The sequence below is a fragment of the Elaeis guineensis genome, chromosome 10, assembly GCF_000442705.2.
Source record: "Elaeis guineensis isolate ETL-2024a chromosome 10, EG11, whole genome shotgun sequence".
Taxonomy (NCBI): Eukaryota; Viridiplantae; Streptophyta; class Magnoliopsida; order Arecales; family Arecaceae; genus Elaeis; species Elaeis guineensis.
The window spans coordinates 3,938,594-3,954,600 of NC_026002.2; the positions used below are offsets into that span (position 1 = coordinate 3,938,594).

At 37.4% G+C, this 16,007-nt stretch overlaps 1 protein-coding gene across 1 annotated transcript; it reads left to right on the forward strand.

The window, feature by feature from the left end:
* Positions 1–1,957: 1,957 nt before the first annotated feature.
* LOC105053149 (protein Barley B recombinant) lies at positions 1,958–3,731 on the forward strand. Its single transcript, XM_010934205.3, has 2 exons — positions 1,958–2,133; positions 2,523–3,731. The coding sequence occupies exon 2, from the start codon at positions 2,638–2,640 to the stop codon at positions 3,451–3,453; it is 816 nt and encodes a 271-aa protein (XP_010932507.1). The 5' UTR covers positions 1,958–2,133; positions 2,523–2,637; the 3' UTR covers positions 3,454–3,731.
* The last annotated feature ends 12,276 nt before the right edge of the window (positions 3,732–16,007 follow it).

The window sequence follows — 16,007 nt, forward strand, 5'->3', positions numbered from 1 at the left end:
ACCGGGGGCTATCAAATCGGCATGGGTTGTCAGGTCATCAGAATTGACCCATATTTTTGGCAGGACAATGCCCCAAGGCGGCCGCACAGCATGTCCTTGATGGGACAATAGCCCATAGCAGTTGTACGGCGTTTAGACGGGCTAGTCGACTATATGTCGGTATTCGGCTGTCGGGACGTTGGGTGATGACTCGAAAACATCATCGGCTGATCTGGTGCCTTGTGGAAGTCGGACGTCGGCTGTCACCCCCGACAGTGAGTCGGTGATATGGGTTCGGTCGTTCGGCTAGTTGGAAACAGTATCGGTCTGTTTGACCGGCATACCTTCGGTCGGATATTGTTGGCAGTCATTGTCGGAGTCGTCTGTCTGTCCGATGGGTAGAGTCGGACGTCGGTCGGATCGGTCCAAGGATAAGTCGGCGTACGGGGGTCAATCGGCATGTCCCAACAAGGACCATGCAATTACTTCTTTCCTGTCTTGTGGTCCATGACCACCACCACATGGGCCGATCACAGGGAGGTCATAATAGTGGAGATCCTAGAAGATTCAAACTCCTTGGCATCCAGCACTACTCAGTTGTAACTGAGATGGAGCCCGTTCGTTGTAGAAGTTCGGATGGAGATCGATTGCTGTGGAAGCCCGAATGGAGACCGCTTATCGTAGAAGTTCGGATGGAGACCGGTTGTCGTAAAAGTTCGGACGAAATTCGCTTACTGTTGAAGCTCGGATGAAATTCGGAAGGCGGCCGACCACTGTAGAAACTTGGATGGAATCTGGTGACTGTAGAAGTCCTGCTGTTGGAGAAGTTCGGACATTGACGAAGTTCGGAAGAAGCTCGGAGTAAAGTTCATCGTGACAGGAGGAAGTCGGGAAAAGATTCGAAGAGTAGTCGATCACTATAGAAAATCGGCTGACAGTGAAGCCCAAAGAGCATTTGGAGCAGTCCGATAGACGACTGAAGGAGCTCATTATTGGAGAAGTCCGAAGGGTACGATAGAAGCTCGTCCGTTGGAGGAGTCCGGAGGACACCGTAGAAAGTCGACTGCTGGAGGAGTCCGGATGGTACTGTGGAAGCTCGTCCGTTGGAGGAGTCCAAAGGACACCGTGGAAGCTCGTCTGTTGGAGGAGTCTGGAGGACATCGTGGAAGCTCGTCCGTTGGAGGAGTCCGGAGGACACTATAGAAGGTCAACTGCTGGAGGATTCCGGATGGTACTGTAGAAGCTCGTCCGTTGGAGGAGTCCGGAGGACATCGTGGAAACTCGTCCATTGGAGGAGTTGGGAAGACATCGTGGAAGGTCGACTGCTGGAGGAGTCCGGATGGTACTGTGGAAGCTCGGACAGTCGGGGAAGTTCAGAAAGACGCCGCACAAGGTCTGAAGTCGGAAGAGTCCTGAAAGGGTTGGCCTCTTACGAACTTCGGTTGGAGTTATTTTACACCCAATAATATGTATAATTAAAAATATCAATCAACACTAATACTTTATATTTTTAAGCTCTTCTTTCCAATAATTTTTAATATTTAATAAAAAATATTAAATATCAATATTATATTATTAAAATATGAAATTCATTCATACGTAGAATATCAATCAATACTAATATTCTGAATGATACTTTTTAATTTATAAATAATAAATAATTTTTTATAAAAAAATTAGGTTAAAAATTTTTGTGCAACGTATGAGTTTAAAACTAGTTTATAATGAATTGAAACAACTCACATAAATTAAATGGTTGAGTATTGTCATCTTTTAGCCTATATTAAGCCTAGGCCTTTCCATCCCGCAGCCGGCAATAGCATAATACTAAATAAATCAAATAAAACAAACATATCTCCCAATTAAAAGCAATGGATGAGCATAGAAGAGAGGGATGCATGGCAAAACTTGTTTTTTTTTTTTTTTTTTTTTTAACCTTCTTAATTCCAAAGGGCCAAGATCTTAAAAAAAAAAAGAAATCCAGAAAAGTGATATATTTAAGAAAGATACTATAAAAATATAAAAAATTGGATATATCTATGCATAGCAAAGACTCATACACGGAAGAAATCCACCTTACTGCTTTCCTCCTTTCCCATCTCCATCAGTTATCGGACCGCGGCCGGGAACCCTAGAGGGCCAGCTCTTTCCAAAGTAAGTACTTGCTTTCTATTCTCACTTCACCTCCTCAACCATTTTTTACTGTTATTTTTCCATTTCCCCTTCCCGATTTCTATAATTTTTTTATTTTTCTTGGAGATTCTAAAAAGAACCATCTGTTCTCGTTCACCCAAAGATCTCAACTTGAAACCCTAAAAGCTTCAATCTTTCCCTTCCCATTCGAGAAAAGCCGTCTTTAGGGTTTCTTTTGGTGAAAATCTGACAATACCCCTGTTCTCTTCGTTTTGGATTTTTCCCCTTGTTGGTAGGGTTTGTGTCGAAAAAAAAAAAAAAAGCCTCCTTTTTAGTAATTGCCTTCAGTTCTGCTTGATCTGGTTTTATTTCTCTGTGCTTTGACTCTTTTGGTGTAATGGGGTTTGTAGATTTTGGCCGGAAGAAGGCAATGTGGTAGATGGATTGATCGATTTTGGTAAAAACATAGTTCTTTTCTGGGTCCCGTTTGTGCTTGCTTTGGTAGTTCGACCAACCGCTGCCTTTATGGATGATAATGGGGGACTGGGGATGCGGAATTGGGCCTACTATGAGCAGCCCTTGAAGAGAAATTTAGGGCTGCAGCTCATGTCGTCGGTGGCCGAGCGCAACGCCGCGAAGCCGCTCCTCGCCAATGGGGGGTTCTTCCACCGTGACTGCGGCATGCCGGAGCCGCCTGCTCCGTTGGAGTTTGCAAGGGATGGTTGGATGAGCCACCACCGGGAGACCAAGATGGTCCACATGATGCCTCTGAATCCCAATTACTCGGTCCTGTCTGGTGCCCATGGATCGCAGGCCCTCCCAATGCTGCAGCCGCCCGAGCCACCCAAAGATGACAAGATTCCACTGATGGATGATCCTGGAAGTAGAAAGGAGGCACCTTTGAAGAAGAAAGCCCAGGCTAAGGCACCAAAGCCAAAGAAACCAAAGAAAATTGCCGCTAGGAATGAGACGAGCAATGGTTCGGTTTCACGAGGGAGGAATGTTAGGAAGAGCTTGGATGTTGTTATTAATGGGATTGACTTGGATATCTCTGGGATTCCCACTCCGGTTTGCTCTTGCACAGGCACTCCCCAGCAGTGCTATCGGTGGGGTGTTGGAGGTTGGCAGTCTGCATGCTGTACTATGAGCATTTCGATGTACCCCCTGCCTATGAGCACAAAGAGGCGGGGGGCACGTATTGCAGGGCGGAAGATGAGCCAAGGTGCATTTAAGAAGGTGTTGGAGAAGCTCGCGGGAGAAGGATATAACCTTTCTAACCCAATTGACTTGAAGAATTACTGGGCCAAGCATGGAACCAACAAATTTGTGACAATCAGGTAAAGATGTGTGATGTTAGTAAGCTTAAGTAGGACTTGAGCTCTGCATTTGGTTTGTTCTTCCTATGTATATAAGTCTATCACCTTCTGCAGAGGCCATCTGGATGGTTTGCAGCTCTGATGTTTATTTCTTAGCCATTAACATGCTTTTTTAGGTTTGGACATTTTGGTTAGGTGGATGTGTTGTTTCTTGTCTTTTTGTTTACGAGTTGTAGTTTTGAGAAAAACAACGCTATCCGTTTGGATGGCACTTCAATTAATAGATAGAAAGTCGTTGTCAGATTTTTTTGGTTTCATTAGATTAAGTTTTCTTTTGAATTTATCCTTTTTGTGAATGTGCTTATCATGGGCTCCATAAGTGTGATATATGCTGGTTGTATCATATTGTTGTGCATGTCTGAGAAAACTCCAAAATTCTCTTCTTTTGGTAACCAAGCTGGTATTAATATTGCATCCAACATTTTGTTGTTCAGCTTAAGATGCAACTCCCTTAATTTTGTTTTCTAGACATGTAGGCATAGTTCTTTATGGAAACTTCCATTTCTATTAAGTACTCATGGTAGATATATGCATTACTGGAATTACACAAACAGTCCAACCATCATTTTGTGGCCAAGAATTGTAGTTATATTTGTTGTTTTTACTTGTTTTAAGTTGTAAAATATTTCCTTCTTTCCCCTTTTCATCTGTTAGTAGCAGTCATTGTCAAGGAGCTCCTTTATTTCTACACGAAGCTTCTCCTGTGAGAATGTTGTATGATGGATTCTTATTGGTGCTCACTTTGTTTCCTTATGATGGGTTTGTCTTGCCTAAGAATTGTGAGTGCATGCTCAAGCCTTTGTTGAATAGAGTTCTTTCTTGGATATCAATTGTCTGCCCAATTTCTCCAGCACAATGATAGGTTAATTGCTGCTGTATCGGTAACATGAGTCGCTTCCAGTGACAAAAATTGATGAAATTAGTATGACTGCATTGAAAACCAGTAAAATGCTAATTTTTGAAATCCATTATGCAGTATTAATATGGGCACTTTGGGTAAAATTGTGGTAACCGGTGAAAATTGTTTATTAAGCTTGCCAATACATTTCTAAAGAAAAAGTCCTACAGCTTGTCTAGTTTATGGAGCTACACAATATAATTTTTGGAGCTTGAATTGATTAACAATTTTTTTAGGATAAAAATAAAATGCTTGTCACTGGTTTATGTAGCTGATATTACTAGGAGGATATAAGAAAGATTATGTTTCTCCTATGACTTCCTAACAAAACCAAGAAAAATAAGAATTGAAATAAACACCACATAGCTGGCCAAGCAATCCCTTGTTTATCTCTAGCAAAGAATTTGAAAAATATACCTATAGTGCCCTCAAATACTCTTCCTTGCTTTCTTTTGTCCAATGTCTAGCTCTTGTGTTATTTGGTACTGGAGCTTGAAGCCTTTTGTGTTGACCAAATAAACACCATACTAAGATATAAAATATATTAAGAGAATGTTTGTGCTCTTTTTATGTTATTTAACATATCTAATCGTAAATCCTATATTCTCCGATTTAGAATTTATTGTATCTTTTATTTCATGTTAAATCAAAATTAGATTAAATCATTGTTCAAAAACCTGAAGTTGATTTTAGATCTCTTACGACTTACAATATATATATATATATATATATATATATATATATATATATATATATATATATATGTTTATATTATTACAATCAATGTATGAATCCTTGAACCCTTTGGATGAATAAAAGATGTAACAGAAGGATAAAAACTAAAGGAGCAAGGGGAAAAACTATTATATTAAATAATCTCATTATGGGCAAGCCTAGGCAACAAGTGGACCCTATAGCACCTAGACTATTGTTGGGTGGCCATGATGGGGGCAATCACCTGAGTTTTGGGATGACTGGCTAGGCAAGTAGGCAATGCGCAGATAGCACAGAATTACTAGGTGGCTGGCTGTCATAGAGCACCCAAAAATATTTGTAAAGCATGTCTTATTACATTCCTTTATATATGTGAAACATGGGTACCAATGCAAGGTGATGTTTATTAGATTGGTACCTTGGTAAAAGTTGATTGCATTATAAAATGCACAAACAACTTAAACTAAATAAGTGACCCTGAAAAGATACTCAACCATCTAAGCTAAGGGAAAAAAAAATGCTAGTATTCTGCATCATTTATGTGTTGAATATAGATAAAAAGTGCAATATATCATGAAAGTATTCTTAATTGTTGCCTTGAAGAATATAAATCGTTAACCTGTGGAAAATGATGATGATATATATGATCGATCATGCAATTTGTCGGCTGCTTGCACAAGTGGGTGGACACTTAAGCTGTAGGCTATGTCCTTACCTCCTATTAAACAACTTTGCCATCAATCAACTTTAAAATAATTAATCATCCTGTTTAGGACCACACAATAGTTTTCATTATTTTCATTGGGTGGATATGGATCTTCCTAAAACTTCTTGTGCCTTATGTAAAATGGATTTCATGACAAAAATAGAATAGGAAAGAAAACAAGAATGTGGTCTAATATGGTGATCAAACAACTTAGAGAATAAACCAGACTAATGAAAGAGTGATAGTATACGAACTCTTTTCTCTTCATCCCTTTCCTTTTTCCCAATTCAAATTTTCAGAAGTCCTTGCTTTGAGAACGATTACATCTTTGATGTCCCTCCTTAAGTAGTGAACCTGACAAATTACAATTTGGTTAAAAATGACTATATAGAATCACCACAACTTAACACTTGATCACCCATCAACCGAAACCTACAAGCTAACAATTTTTTGCGTGCTTAGGCCTCAGTTATATTAAATTATAGCAACTTTTAGCTCTTGTCAAGCAATCTTCTTTCTTAAAAACATAAATTCCCCCATGCTAAGAAGAGTTTTGACAGATTGGCTTGGACTTAATTGGTGAACTATCTTCATCTCGTGGTTGTCTTCTGTTTCTTAGTAAATCTTTATGAAAGAATTGGTGCTCTTCTGTGTGGAATGAATCTCTTTTGTTAGAAATAATGGATGGCTAATCAGGATATGGAAGTTGTTTCACTAGTTGATCATTTCGGAGATTGCCAAGGAATCATAATGATTGATGATCGTATTATAATCATCTCCTCTTGTTCTAGACAAGATGAAGCCGATATTTCATAATATCGGTCTCTTCAAGGATCAACTTTTGGGTGAACTTCTTAAAGTATTTATTAATGAAACTCTCACCTGCAGTGGTGTCCATGAAAGAGGTTGCCTTGGTATGACAAATTGAACTGCACTACTTGTAACCACCTTTGTTTGCTGGCCTAGTAGTATTAACCCCTAGTTTGCCACAATATTGTCCTCATGACATCTTAGTACTTCTTATCCCTCCACTGCATTGTCACATGATGAGGAAGAAAGCAGTTGCCAAGAATACAACCTCCTGATATTTGAAAGCATGTAAGTTCTTCTTCATCTTTTTTCTTACTCATATCCATTTAGTCATGTTTTGCCCTTTTGTATCATCATCAGGTTTGACATCTCAAATAATGCTAGTCAGGAACTAGAATTTTGTCATAACTTCTCAGTCCATAGTTTCATCTGGCATGCCTTATCTGCTGTCTGTAACTTAACATGAGCTATATCAACCTGTACACAGTCTCACATGTCTGGGTCATAGACAACTGGACTTACCAACTTCTCTACGAGTTCATTGGTGTTGTTTCTGCATGGTGATACTCTTGAAACTTTAAGAGCAAGTTCTGTTGATATTTTGTTGGAGGCATTTCTCCTTCCAAGCATGCTTATGTAGTCCTAGTTATCTCTGCCAAACTATTGATTTGCTTCCCAGTGGTGATTAAATTTTCCATGTTATACAACACATTCCAACCCTCCATGAGCTAATAAAATCGTAATTATAACCACCAAGCCTTTTCCCATGTTTGTAGTTGGCTTTATATATCCCTATTTGCCAAGCATGCCCATGTGGTGCCATCTCTGATGTAACAGTTGACACCTTAACATTCACCAAATACCAAATTTGGATTCATAGTTTGACATATCTTTCACGGACCTGCATTTTTCTCGCCAAGGATATTCACTTAGCTTGACACATTTTTCGCCTGCTGAGTATGATTCATATATTAAGCCTACCGATCCTGTCAACGTCATGTAGTATGGTGATTCCTGAAAATGCCTCTTCACCATACCAAGTCCTATAATTCATTTTGCTTTCCTAATGCTTGAAGCTCATCTTTTGCAATCTACAGGCATCAGAAGTTCAAGACTCTTCTTAGCTGTCCTCCACCTAAGTCATTTCAGGTTGGCAAGTTTCATCTGTTTAATCCTCTTCAAGATTCTTTCTCCTGGAGATCTGAACCTCCATTTACTTGATCCTGTTAAATTTAATCTTGGCTGAGATTTTCTAGTATAAGATCTTCCATCTGTTTCAGATCATGCTCGAATTCCTAATAAAATATATATCCTTATGTCTTTTTCCTCCATCCAAGATGATAAAATCAGCATAAGACTGCTCTCAATTGAGAAATCTGTAAACTGCTGTCCGGGAAACTGAGAGTCAGGAACGATTTAGAATTATTCGATAGATGAATTTTAGTTTGTATATACTTCAAAAATTATCTAGATCAAGACCCATGGTTTGGGTTCTCTGAACCAGAGAGGCCAAATATTTTGTTTATCCTGTTAATGCTGACACATTATTACAGCAGATTCATCTTAGTTTGCTTTTGATCAGGAGTGCTTAACTTATCACTGACCATCAATGATTGAGAACTGGGGACAACTTGGCTATGGTGCATATCGATTAATTTCATTTATTGTACAAGACATCACCCAAGATGGTAAACCACCTGTTTCTTCTTGGCCCCTTTATTCACTCCATCTAACTTTCTTTTAAACATAATCTATACGCTGCGCTAAAAGCGAGAGTCCATGGGGATTTCCTTCATGCCATGCATCGCCCCTCGTTGGTTGGTCTCTGTGGGAGGGCGTATTTCGTGCTAAGTCCGTGATGTGGCTGCCATGTGCGTGCTGCATGTGTGCTATATGTGACGTGGCCGCCATGTGTCCACCACGGCCTACGTATAAGTGGCCACGTGTCCTTAGCACGTGTGCTGCTGCTGGCCGGCAGGCGTTTGCATGTTCTATACGATTCTGACATTTGATTGAGTAGGAGAGCTCCGACATGCTTCCGAGGAAGGAAAAATATAAACAAAGTGTAGTAACTGATTGAGAGGGATGGGATTCCTATTTCCCTATTTCGGATAGGTTTAGAAGGTCTTTCAAAGAAACTGTTCTGTGGGATGCGAAATAGTATGACGTACCCGTGTTTTGGTGACGTGGTATGTGATATTAGTTAAAAAAGCGAAAAAAATAATGGACAAACCATGATTGGAAAGGACTGTAGAGGCTGCGGAGGGTTCGACTGTCCAATGATAAAGAGGAAGCTGTGGAGGCCGGTGGGGTCTTTTCAGTAGGAGAGAGGAGATCAGCGGCCTCTTTTTTCAACCAGAGTGGTGCAGCTTATGTTTCTCCACTATGATAGAAGGATTGTAGGAAAGTTTGGTAAAATTTTTTTTGTTTAATTTTTGTGATATTTTTCTTAAGATTTTTTGCATGCTCATCAGGTATTCAGAAGGTTGCTGCCAGATATATACAGCAGCCATTTGGCACCTATGAAACATCATTTGAGTGGGAGGGTTGATCATCGGCTGAATATTAGATAATGAATTTTTGTTCTCACCTTTCATCTTTCATTGCATTTTTCCGTCAATGCATTGGGGGCTACTGCTAGTGATCCGGTAACTCTCCACGTCCAATGCAACATCACGTTGAATGGTGAAGGGAGAAAAATAGTGAACTGTGTTCCCTCTCTTTGAAAAAAGCACAGTGGAACACAGTGGTGCATTAAGGGCTGCCATTGATGATGTGGTAGCCTTCCACGTCCAATGCGATATTACGTGGAACGGTGAAGGAAGAAAAAAAAAAGTGACTGTTTTTTCTTTCTTTGAAATAGGAAGAGTGGAGACACGTTAAGAAATAGGAAGGCCACGGAAAAATTCGGAAGAAAGGAAGTATGGTTCGGGTAATTGTTTTCAAAAAAAAAATTAAAAAAAAAAAATTTTTTTTAAAAAATATTTTTTTTAAAAAATTATGCGGACGTCCGTATAAAATATATTTGTATGGATCCAGTCGTATAGAAAAAAATGCTGTCAGATGGGCACATAGAAAGAAATATGTAAACGATCACCACATAGTTTTTCCTTTGCGGGTGGCCGCACAAAAAACATATGCGGTTGTGCGGCCGTCCGTATGCAAAAAAAAAAAAAAAGGGATCTTGGCCGCATAGGAGGTTTGGTATGGCTAGTTGCATAGAAAGACACGGGCTTGTGTGGAAGCAAATGGTCGCATGGACGGTATTCTCTGCGCTTTGAGTGATTGGCTATGGTTATAAAGAGTTCCATCGCTGGTGAGGTCGCCTTTTGTCGGAAGAAAAAAACAAAGAGAGCCTAAAGTGCTTGTTGGAAAAGCTAGTTGGAGCTGTTCTGGGTCGTCGGAGAGGATGGACTTGACGGGGAACAGGTGCACACGGTCCGGCACCCTTCCAAGAGAAGGTTTCGCCATGAGAGGGGACCAAAAGTTCGCTCTAGGTTTACAGCCGGTGAGCATCGAAAGGAGGGTAGGATTTAGGGTTAAATCTCGGGCATGCAAGCAAAAACTGGTGCTCGGATTTTTTTGGGGGTGGTGAGGAAGGAGCTTAGAACTGTGGGGGAGAAGGTGAGAGGGTTTCATGTATGATTGATGGGTATTGAGTTTGAGTGGGGTAGAGAGGGTTTTCCCATGGGACGGTACCATTAGAGAAGGTTACAAAAGGAGGAAGGCTTAGATTTGGTTCTGGAGTTTTTTGGAGAGGAGGATATAATCATGGGTGAGGTCAATGGGTATAGAGTGGGGAGAAAGGAAGCGGGTTAATCAATGGTTGGGAGGAGAGAGAAGTCTGAGAGAGGAGATTGGATTTATGAGGAGAGGTCGGCAAGGTCGTGGAGTGATGATGGGAGCGGCTGCCGATGGGTTTTGGTACTCGATGGGAAAAGAGATAGGGATAATAGGAAACAGTTTATATATATATATAAACTAGCTTAGAAGTCGAGATACCGATATATATATATATATATATATCGTGTATCTCGTACGGCTTCTAAGCTAGTTTATATATATATATATATATATATATATATATATATATATATATATATATATTAGTTTAGAAATCGTGTGAGATATACAGTATATGATTTTTTTTTCAGATAAATTTTATGATAATCAATAATTTTAATTTCATAAAAAAATTTTATATTATTTTTATTTTAATCATTTTTATTTTTAATTATTTTTTAAATTTTTTTATCTTCCATTTTTTTTCTTTTAATTCTCTCTTCGTACACCCTCCAACTCTTTCAATAGTAAAATTGACAATATCAACTGTCGGCTATCACTACTATCAATGATCACAACATCTTTGAGTTCGAGATGGAACAAAAATATAACAATATAATGATAAATGATAGTTTTGATCAAAATCTTAGTAGTGTACTTTCAATTAATGAGTTATGAGAGATTTAAATTTTAAAAATTAAAAAAATTAATATTAAAATTTTGGAGATCTAAATTATAAAAAAATTAAAAATCTAAACTTTAATTTTTTTCCATCTCTTCTTTTAATTATTATTTTAAATAATATTTTTATAAATAAAAAATCTAATATAATATAAAAGACATCATAGATGATATCAAATATTTTAAATAAAAATATAAACTCAGACACATATATCTTTTTGTCTGATTCAAAGTTTGCAGCACATCAAGTTCCCTCATCTTCAACACTATGGGAGCTAGACAATCCAAAGAGAGCTAAGCATCCTATATTTACTAGTGGGCAGTAGATGGATTGATGTACCATTCAGTTTAAATTTTAAAGAATTGAAGTTAGCAAAAAAATTGAAGTTAGGAAATAGGTATTCATAGTGAGTTAAGCCGTTCACTATTCATCATAAACAGTTGTAAAGTTCATGAGAAGTCTATAATCAGCTATTACTATATCACAATAAATTCGTTTAAAATCATCAAAAAGCTATGAAAAATATAATCAAACATTCAAAAAAAAATATTTGAGTAAAAAGAAACAAAAGACTGAAGGGTTAAAAATATTTGATATCAAAAGTGTTAAATTTTCTCATCAATCCCCGATCAATATTAATTCCATCATCCTATAAATCAAAGATTGAAAGTATATATTATCTCTTTCTTGTTCCTCTCTCAAAAGAATCACAAAATGATGAAATTATGTTTTGTAAACAAATTTGAGTTGATGAAAACGAACCTCCCACATAATCATGACATCCTGGTTGGTCCTGTTCTTGTCCTGCTGCGTAAAGAGTGATGCGATGCTATTGGCCCCGTTAAGGAATAGCCTACTCGAGATTCGGTGGAGCTGCTCGAAGGAAGAGCTCCGAGACCCCTGCCGCTCCCCGGCGCCGCCTTGCCGGGCCGCTTTGCCCCCGATGTGGGCGATGATGGGGACGATAGGTGCAGCAAGCTGCTCCACCCATTCGACGACAGGCAGGACCCCGTCCGGAGGGCCCTGATTAAATCCAATAACCCTGGCTTTCTACCAATGAATATTAAAATCTTCTTTTGGTTGGTTGCAGAGGGCTCAAAAGCAGCAGTTGCTTCTCGAATTATTGGTGTAGATATAGATAGCAAAATATTTGACATTAGCATTCCTTATACCTTTGGAAGAACAGAGCTTTATCTGCTCTGTTCCTTTCTTTCTTGGTCGTACATTATTCTTTATTAATAATATTTAGGTGGCATAAGGAAATGGCCTATCTTTTACATCAAAAATTTAGATAAAAAAGATATTGACATTCCCTTTCTATTTTTGAGAAAGTATAATCCTTGTTAACTTTTCTATAAAATGGAGCGAGTTTCCAATAAGCAGATGCCATGCAAGAGGGATCCGGTGGAGCTGCTCGAAGGAAGAGCTCCGGGACCCCTACCGCCTCCCCGACGCTGTCTTGTCGGGCCGTTTTGCCCCTGATGTGGGTGACAATGGGGACGACGGGTGCGGCGAGCTGCTCCACCCGTCCGACGATAGGCAGGATCCCATTCGGAGGGCCCTGATTAAATCCTGTATGCACGCCAAACTAGCCAAGCAGCCAGGACCCCCATCTCCTTCCGCCGGTGGATCCATCGATATTCGCCTTTCTTCTCCCGCTGCCACCAAGCCTTGCCTTCCCCGCCCACCCACGCCGACGCCGATGACAACCACCCCGATTTCAGTCTGATCCGAATAAAAATTATCGATGTTGGTAGAAGGACAGAAATCTTTTCAACCCCAGAAAAAAAAGGAGGAAAAGGAAAAAAAAGAATAGATTCGTTGGGCCCTGCTTTCTCACCGAGGAAAGGAGCATGGTGTCGCCACCGCTACGCTCTCGCCTTCTGCTGCTCCTCTTCTTTTTCGCTCTATCAACTTTCACGATTGGAATCCCGCGGAGCTCTTGGGCAACACCTTCGCATAAAAAGAACACATTTTTAGCCACGTGCCATGCATTTTTTTAACCACGTATCGGATGAGGACACCTCAACGTGGCTGCTTCATTTTTTTATATATATAATAGATGTCTGTGCATGAAATTCTTATTAAGTGATTCAAAAAAATAAAATAAAATATTAAAAATAAGTTAAAAATATAAAAATAACATTTATGAAGATGCTTAAGAAAAAATAATGGATAATTATTAAAAAAGGTAGAATATGCGTAGGTGGTTAAAAATGTTTGAAACATTATTATATGGTTAAAAAATTATGGAAAACGAATTATAGGAGCAAGTATTTTGTTATACTTCACTATACCAAAAGTTTTTCGATTTCTTCATAAATAAAATAATTTTCTTTATTTTCAATTCTTTGAAAAAATTGATTAAGTAAAAAAAATAGCATTAGAAACCAATTGGAAATGTAAAAATAACATTTGCATGGATGATTAAGTAAAAAAAATATTGGACAATTATTAAAAAAATAGAATATGCATAGATGGTTAAAAGTCTTTAAAACATTATTAAACGGTTAAAAAGATATGGAAAATAAATTTTAAAAGTAACAATTTTTGTTACACTTCACCATATCAAAAATTTTATGATTTCTTAATAAATAGAATAATTTTCTTTGTTTTTGAATTTCTTTGAAAAAAATGTTGTAGATAGAAATCATTTTGGATGATTATATGATATATAGTTTTCTATTATTTTGGATTGTAATAGTTTAGGATTATTTAATTTTCAAAGTAATTATCTTTTTTGTATTACATACTTTTTAGAAAGTTGATTCTATGCTGAATCCAAACTCCAACCCTAACCCTAATGCTAACCCAAGCTCTGATCCTAATCCTAACCCTAAGCTAGAACCTAACCTTAGCCGTAACCCTGACTTGAGCAACTTGTTGGTCTAATCCAATAACTCAACAACTCAAAACCCAATAACCATACCCGATAACCCAAATAACCAAACTCGAGAACCCGAACCCATCAACCCATTAGTCCTAATTTTCTTTGTTTTGAATTCCTTTGAAAAAAATAATGGAAAAAACAAAATAATGCATTAAAAATCAATTGGAAATATATAAATAATATCTATGTGGAGGATAAGAAAAAAATATTGGACAATGATTTAAAAAAGTAGAAAATGAATTATAGGAGTAAAAATTTTTGTTTGACTTCACCATATCGAAAATTTTTCGATTTCTCAATAAATAATTTTATCTATTTTTGAATTTTTGGAGAAAAATGATGGGGACAAAAATCATTTTTGATGCTTATATGATATATACTTTCCTATTATTTTGAATTATAGTTGTTTAGATTTACTTAATTCCCAAACTAGTTATTCATTTTGTCTTATATACTTTTTAGAAAGCTGATAATATACTGAACCCAAATCCAAACTCAAACACTAACCCTGACCCTAACCCAAAAGCTGATCCTAGTCCTAATCTTAATCCAGAACCTAACCCTAATCCTAATGCTAACCCGAGCAAGCTGCTGATAATTGAAGAAGCCAATGGCCCAAAACCAAATTACCATACGTGGTAACCTAATAACTCAAATTTGCCAATCAATTGGCCCATTAAACCAAATCCCAATGAGCTAACCCTGAAACCCATGAATGAGTTTCTATAAGTATTTGAATAAAAAATTTCATTTATTTTGCTTGCACTATTTTTTAATTAAATGTCTAATTTTTGGGTTGATTGTCATTGCAGAAATGAAATTAGTGAAAATATCATCGAAAATGATGTTGTAAGAAATAACTGTTAAAGGACTTTCAAGACCGGTCTATGGAGTGTGGTCCGAGATAATGGTTTTGTAATGTCCCATATAGAAATAGTAATAGAGCAAGAAAATGAAGCGCCTAAAATTCTAAGTTCTGGAGCCGTATGTTAAGAGATCAAAGTACATCTGATGATATTGCTATGGGATTTGCCATAAATAAATTAAAGAAAAGATTCAAATTGGAAGTTGGGGATGATAATTTTGATGACAATGACTATCATAAATATATGCATAAAAGAATTGATAGTGCTCGTGAAGAACTTAATCAGACAATTGCATTGAGAGTATGAAGTATCAATTGGTATATACAAAAGATTGTTGAATCATTTTAGTGAGCTGGACAAGGAGGTCAAAAGTGCAGAAGGATGTTTCAACCAAATTTAGAGTCATCCATTGGTGAAAACATGATCGAGAGTTGCCATGTTTTTTTTTTAATTTTTTTTTAAAATTGGTTGTGTGAACATATATGTACAAGAGGTCGTTGTACTTGTTGTGATGTTTTATGTCCTCTTCTTTGTTTTAGCAAGTTGTATTCCACCTATTTTTGATATTTTTTTGCTTAGTCGATCAATTATATGATGCATTTAATGATAATTTTTAATATTTCGTAAGAATATTAGAAATTTTAATATTTTAACATTGTTGTACAGTGTTAGTTTTGTTCATTTATTCTGCTATTTTTCTGACATTTTGTTGGTTGGCATAATTTTAAGAAAATTTTTTGAAATATAGTTTATTACAATTAAATTATCATTGCATTTCTATTGAATTACTATTTGGCAAGCAGGATCTTAACATGAAGAAGGACAACATAAAGGAGGAGAAAGAAAGGAGAAACCAAAAACTAGAAGAAGAATAAGGAAAATAAAAATGAGAAGAAAAAAGAGGAGGAGAAGGAGAAGAGGGAGAAATAACAAGAGGACTGCAAGAAACATGATGGTAGAAGAGAGTGGAAGGTGTTATTTGGAGTAATAGGAGATTAAGAAACTTAATACTATAATTATCAAAATAATAGAGCAACCAAATGCTCTAATTCCATCAAAAATATTTTTTTTGTCAATATTCATTATTTTTTTAACCATTAATGAACAACACATGTGAACATTTTTTGTCCTATACTTTGAAAAAAATAGCCAACCAAAAAATATTTATTG

Coding starts and splice junctions, on each gene's coding strand:
- LOC105053149 (XM_010934205.3), top strand. CDS start 2,638: ATGGATGATAATGGGGGACTGGGGATGCGGAATTGGGCCTACTATGAG.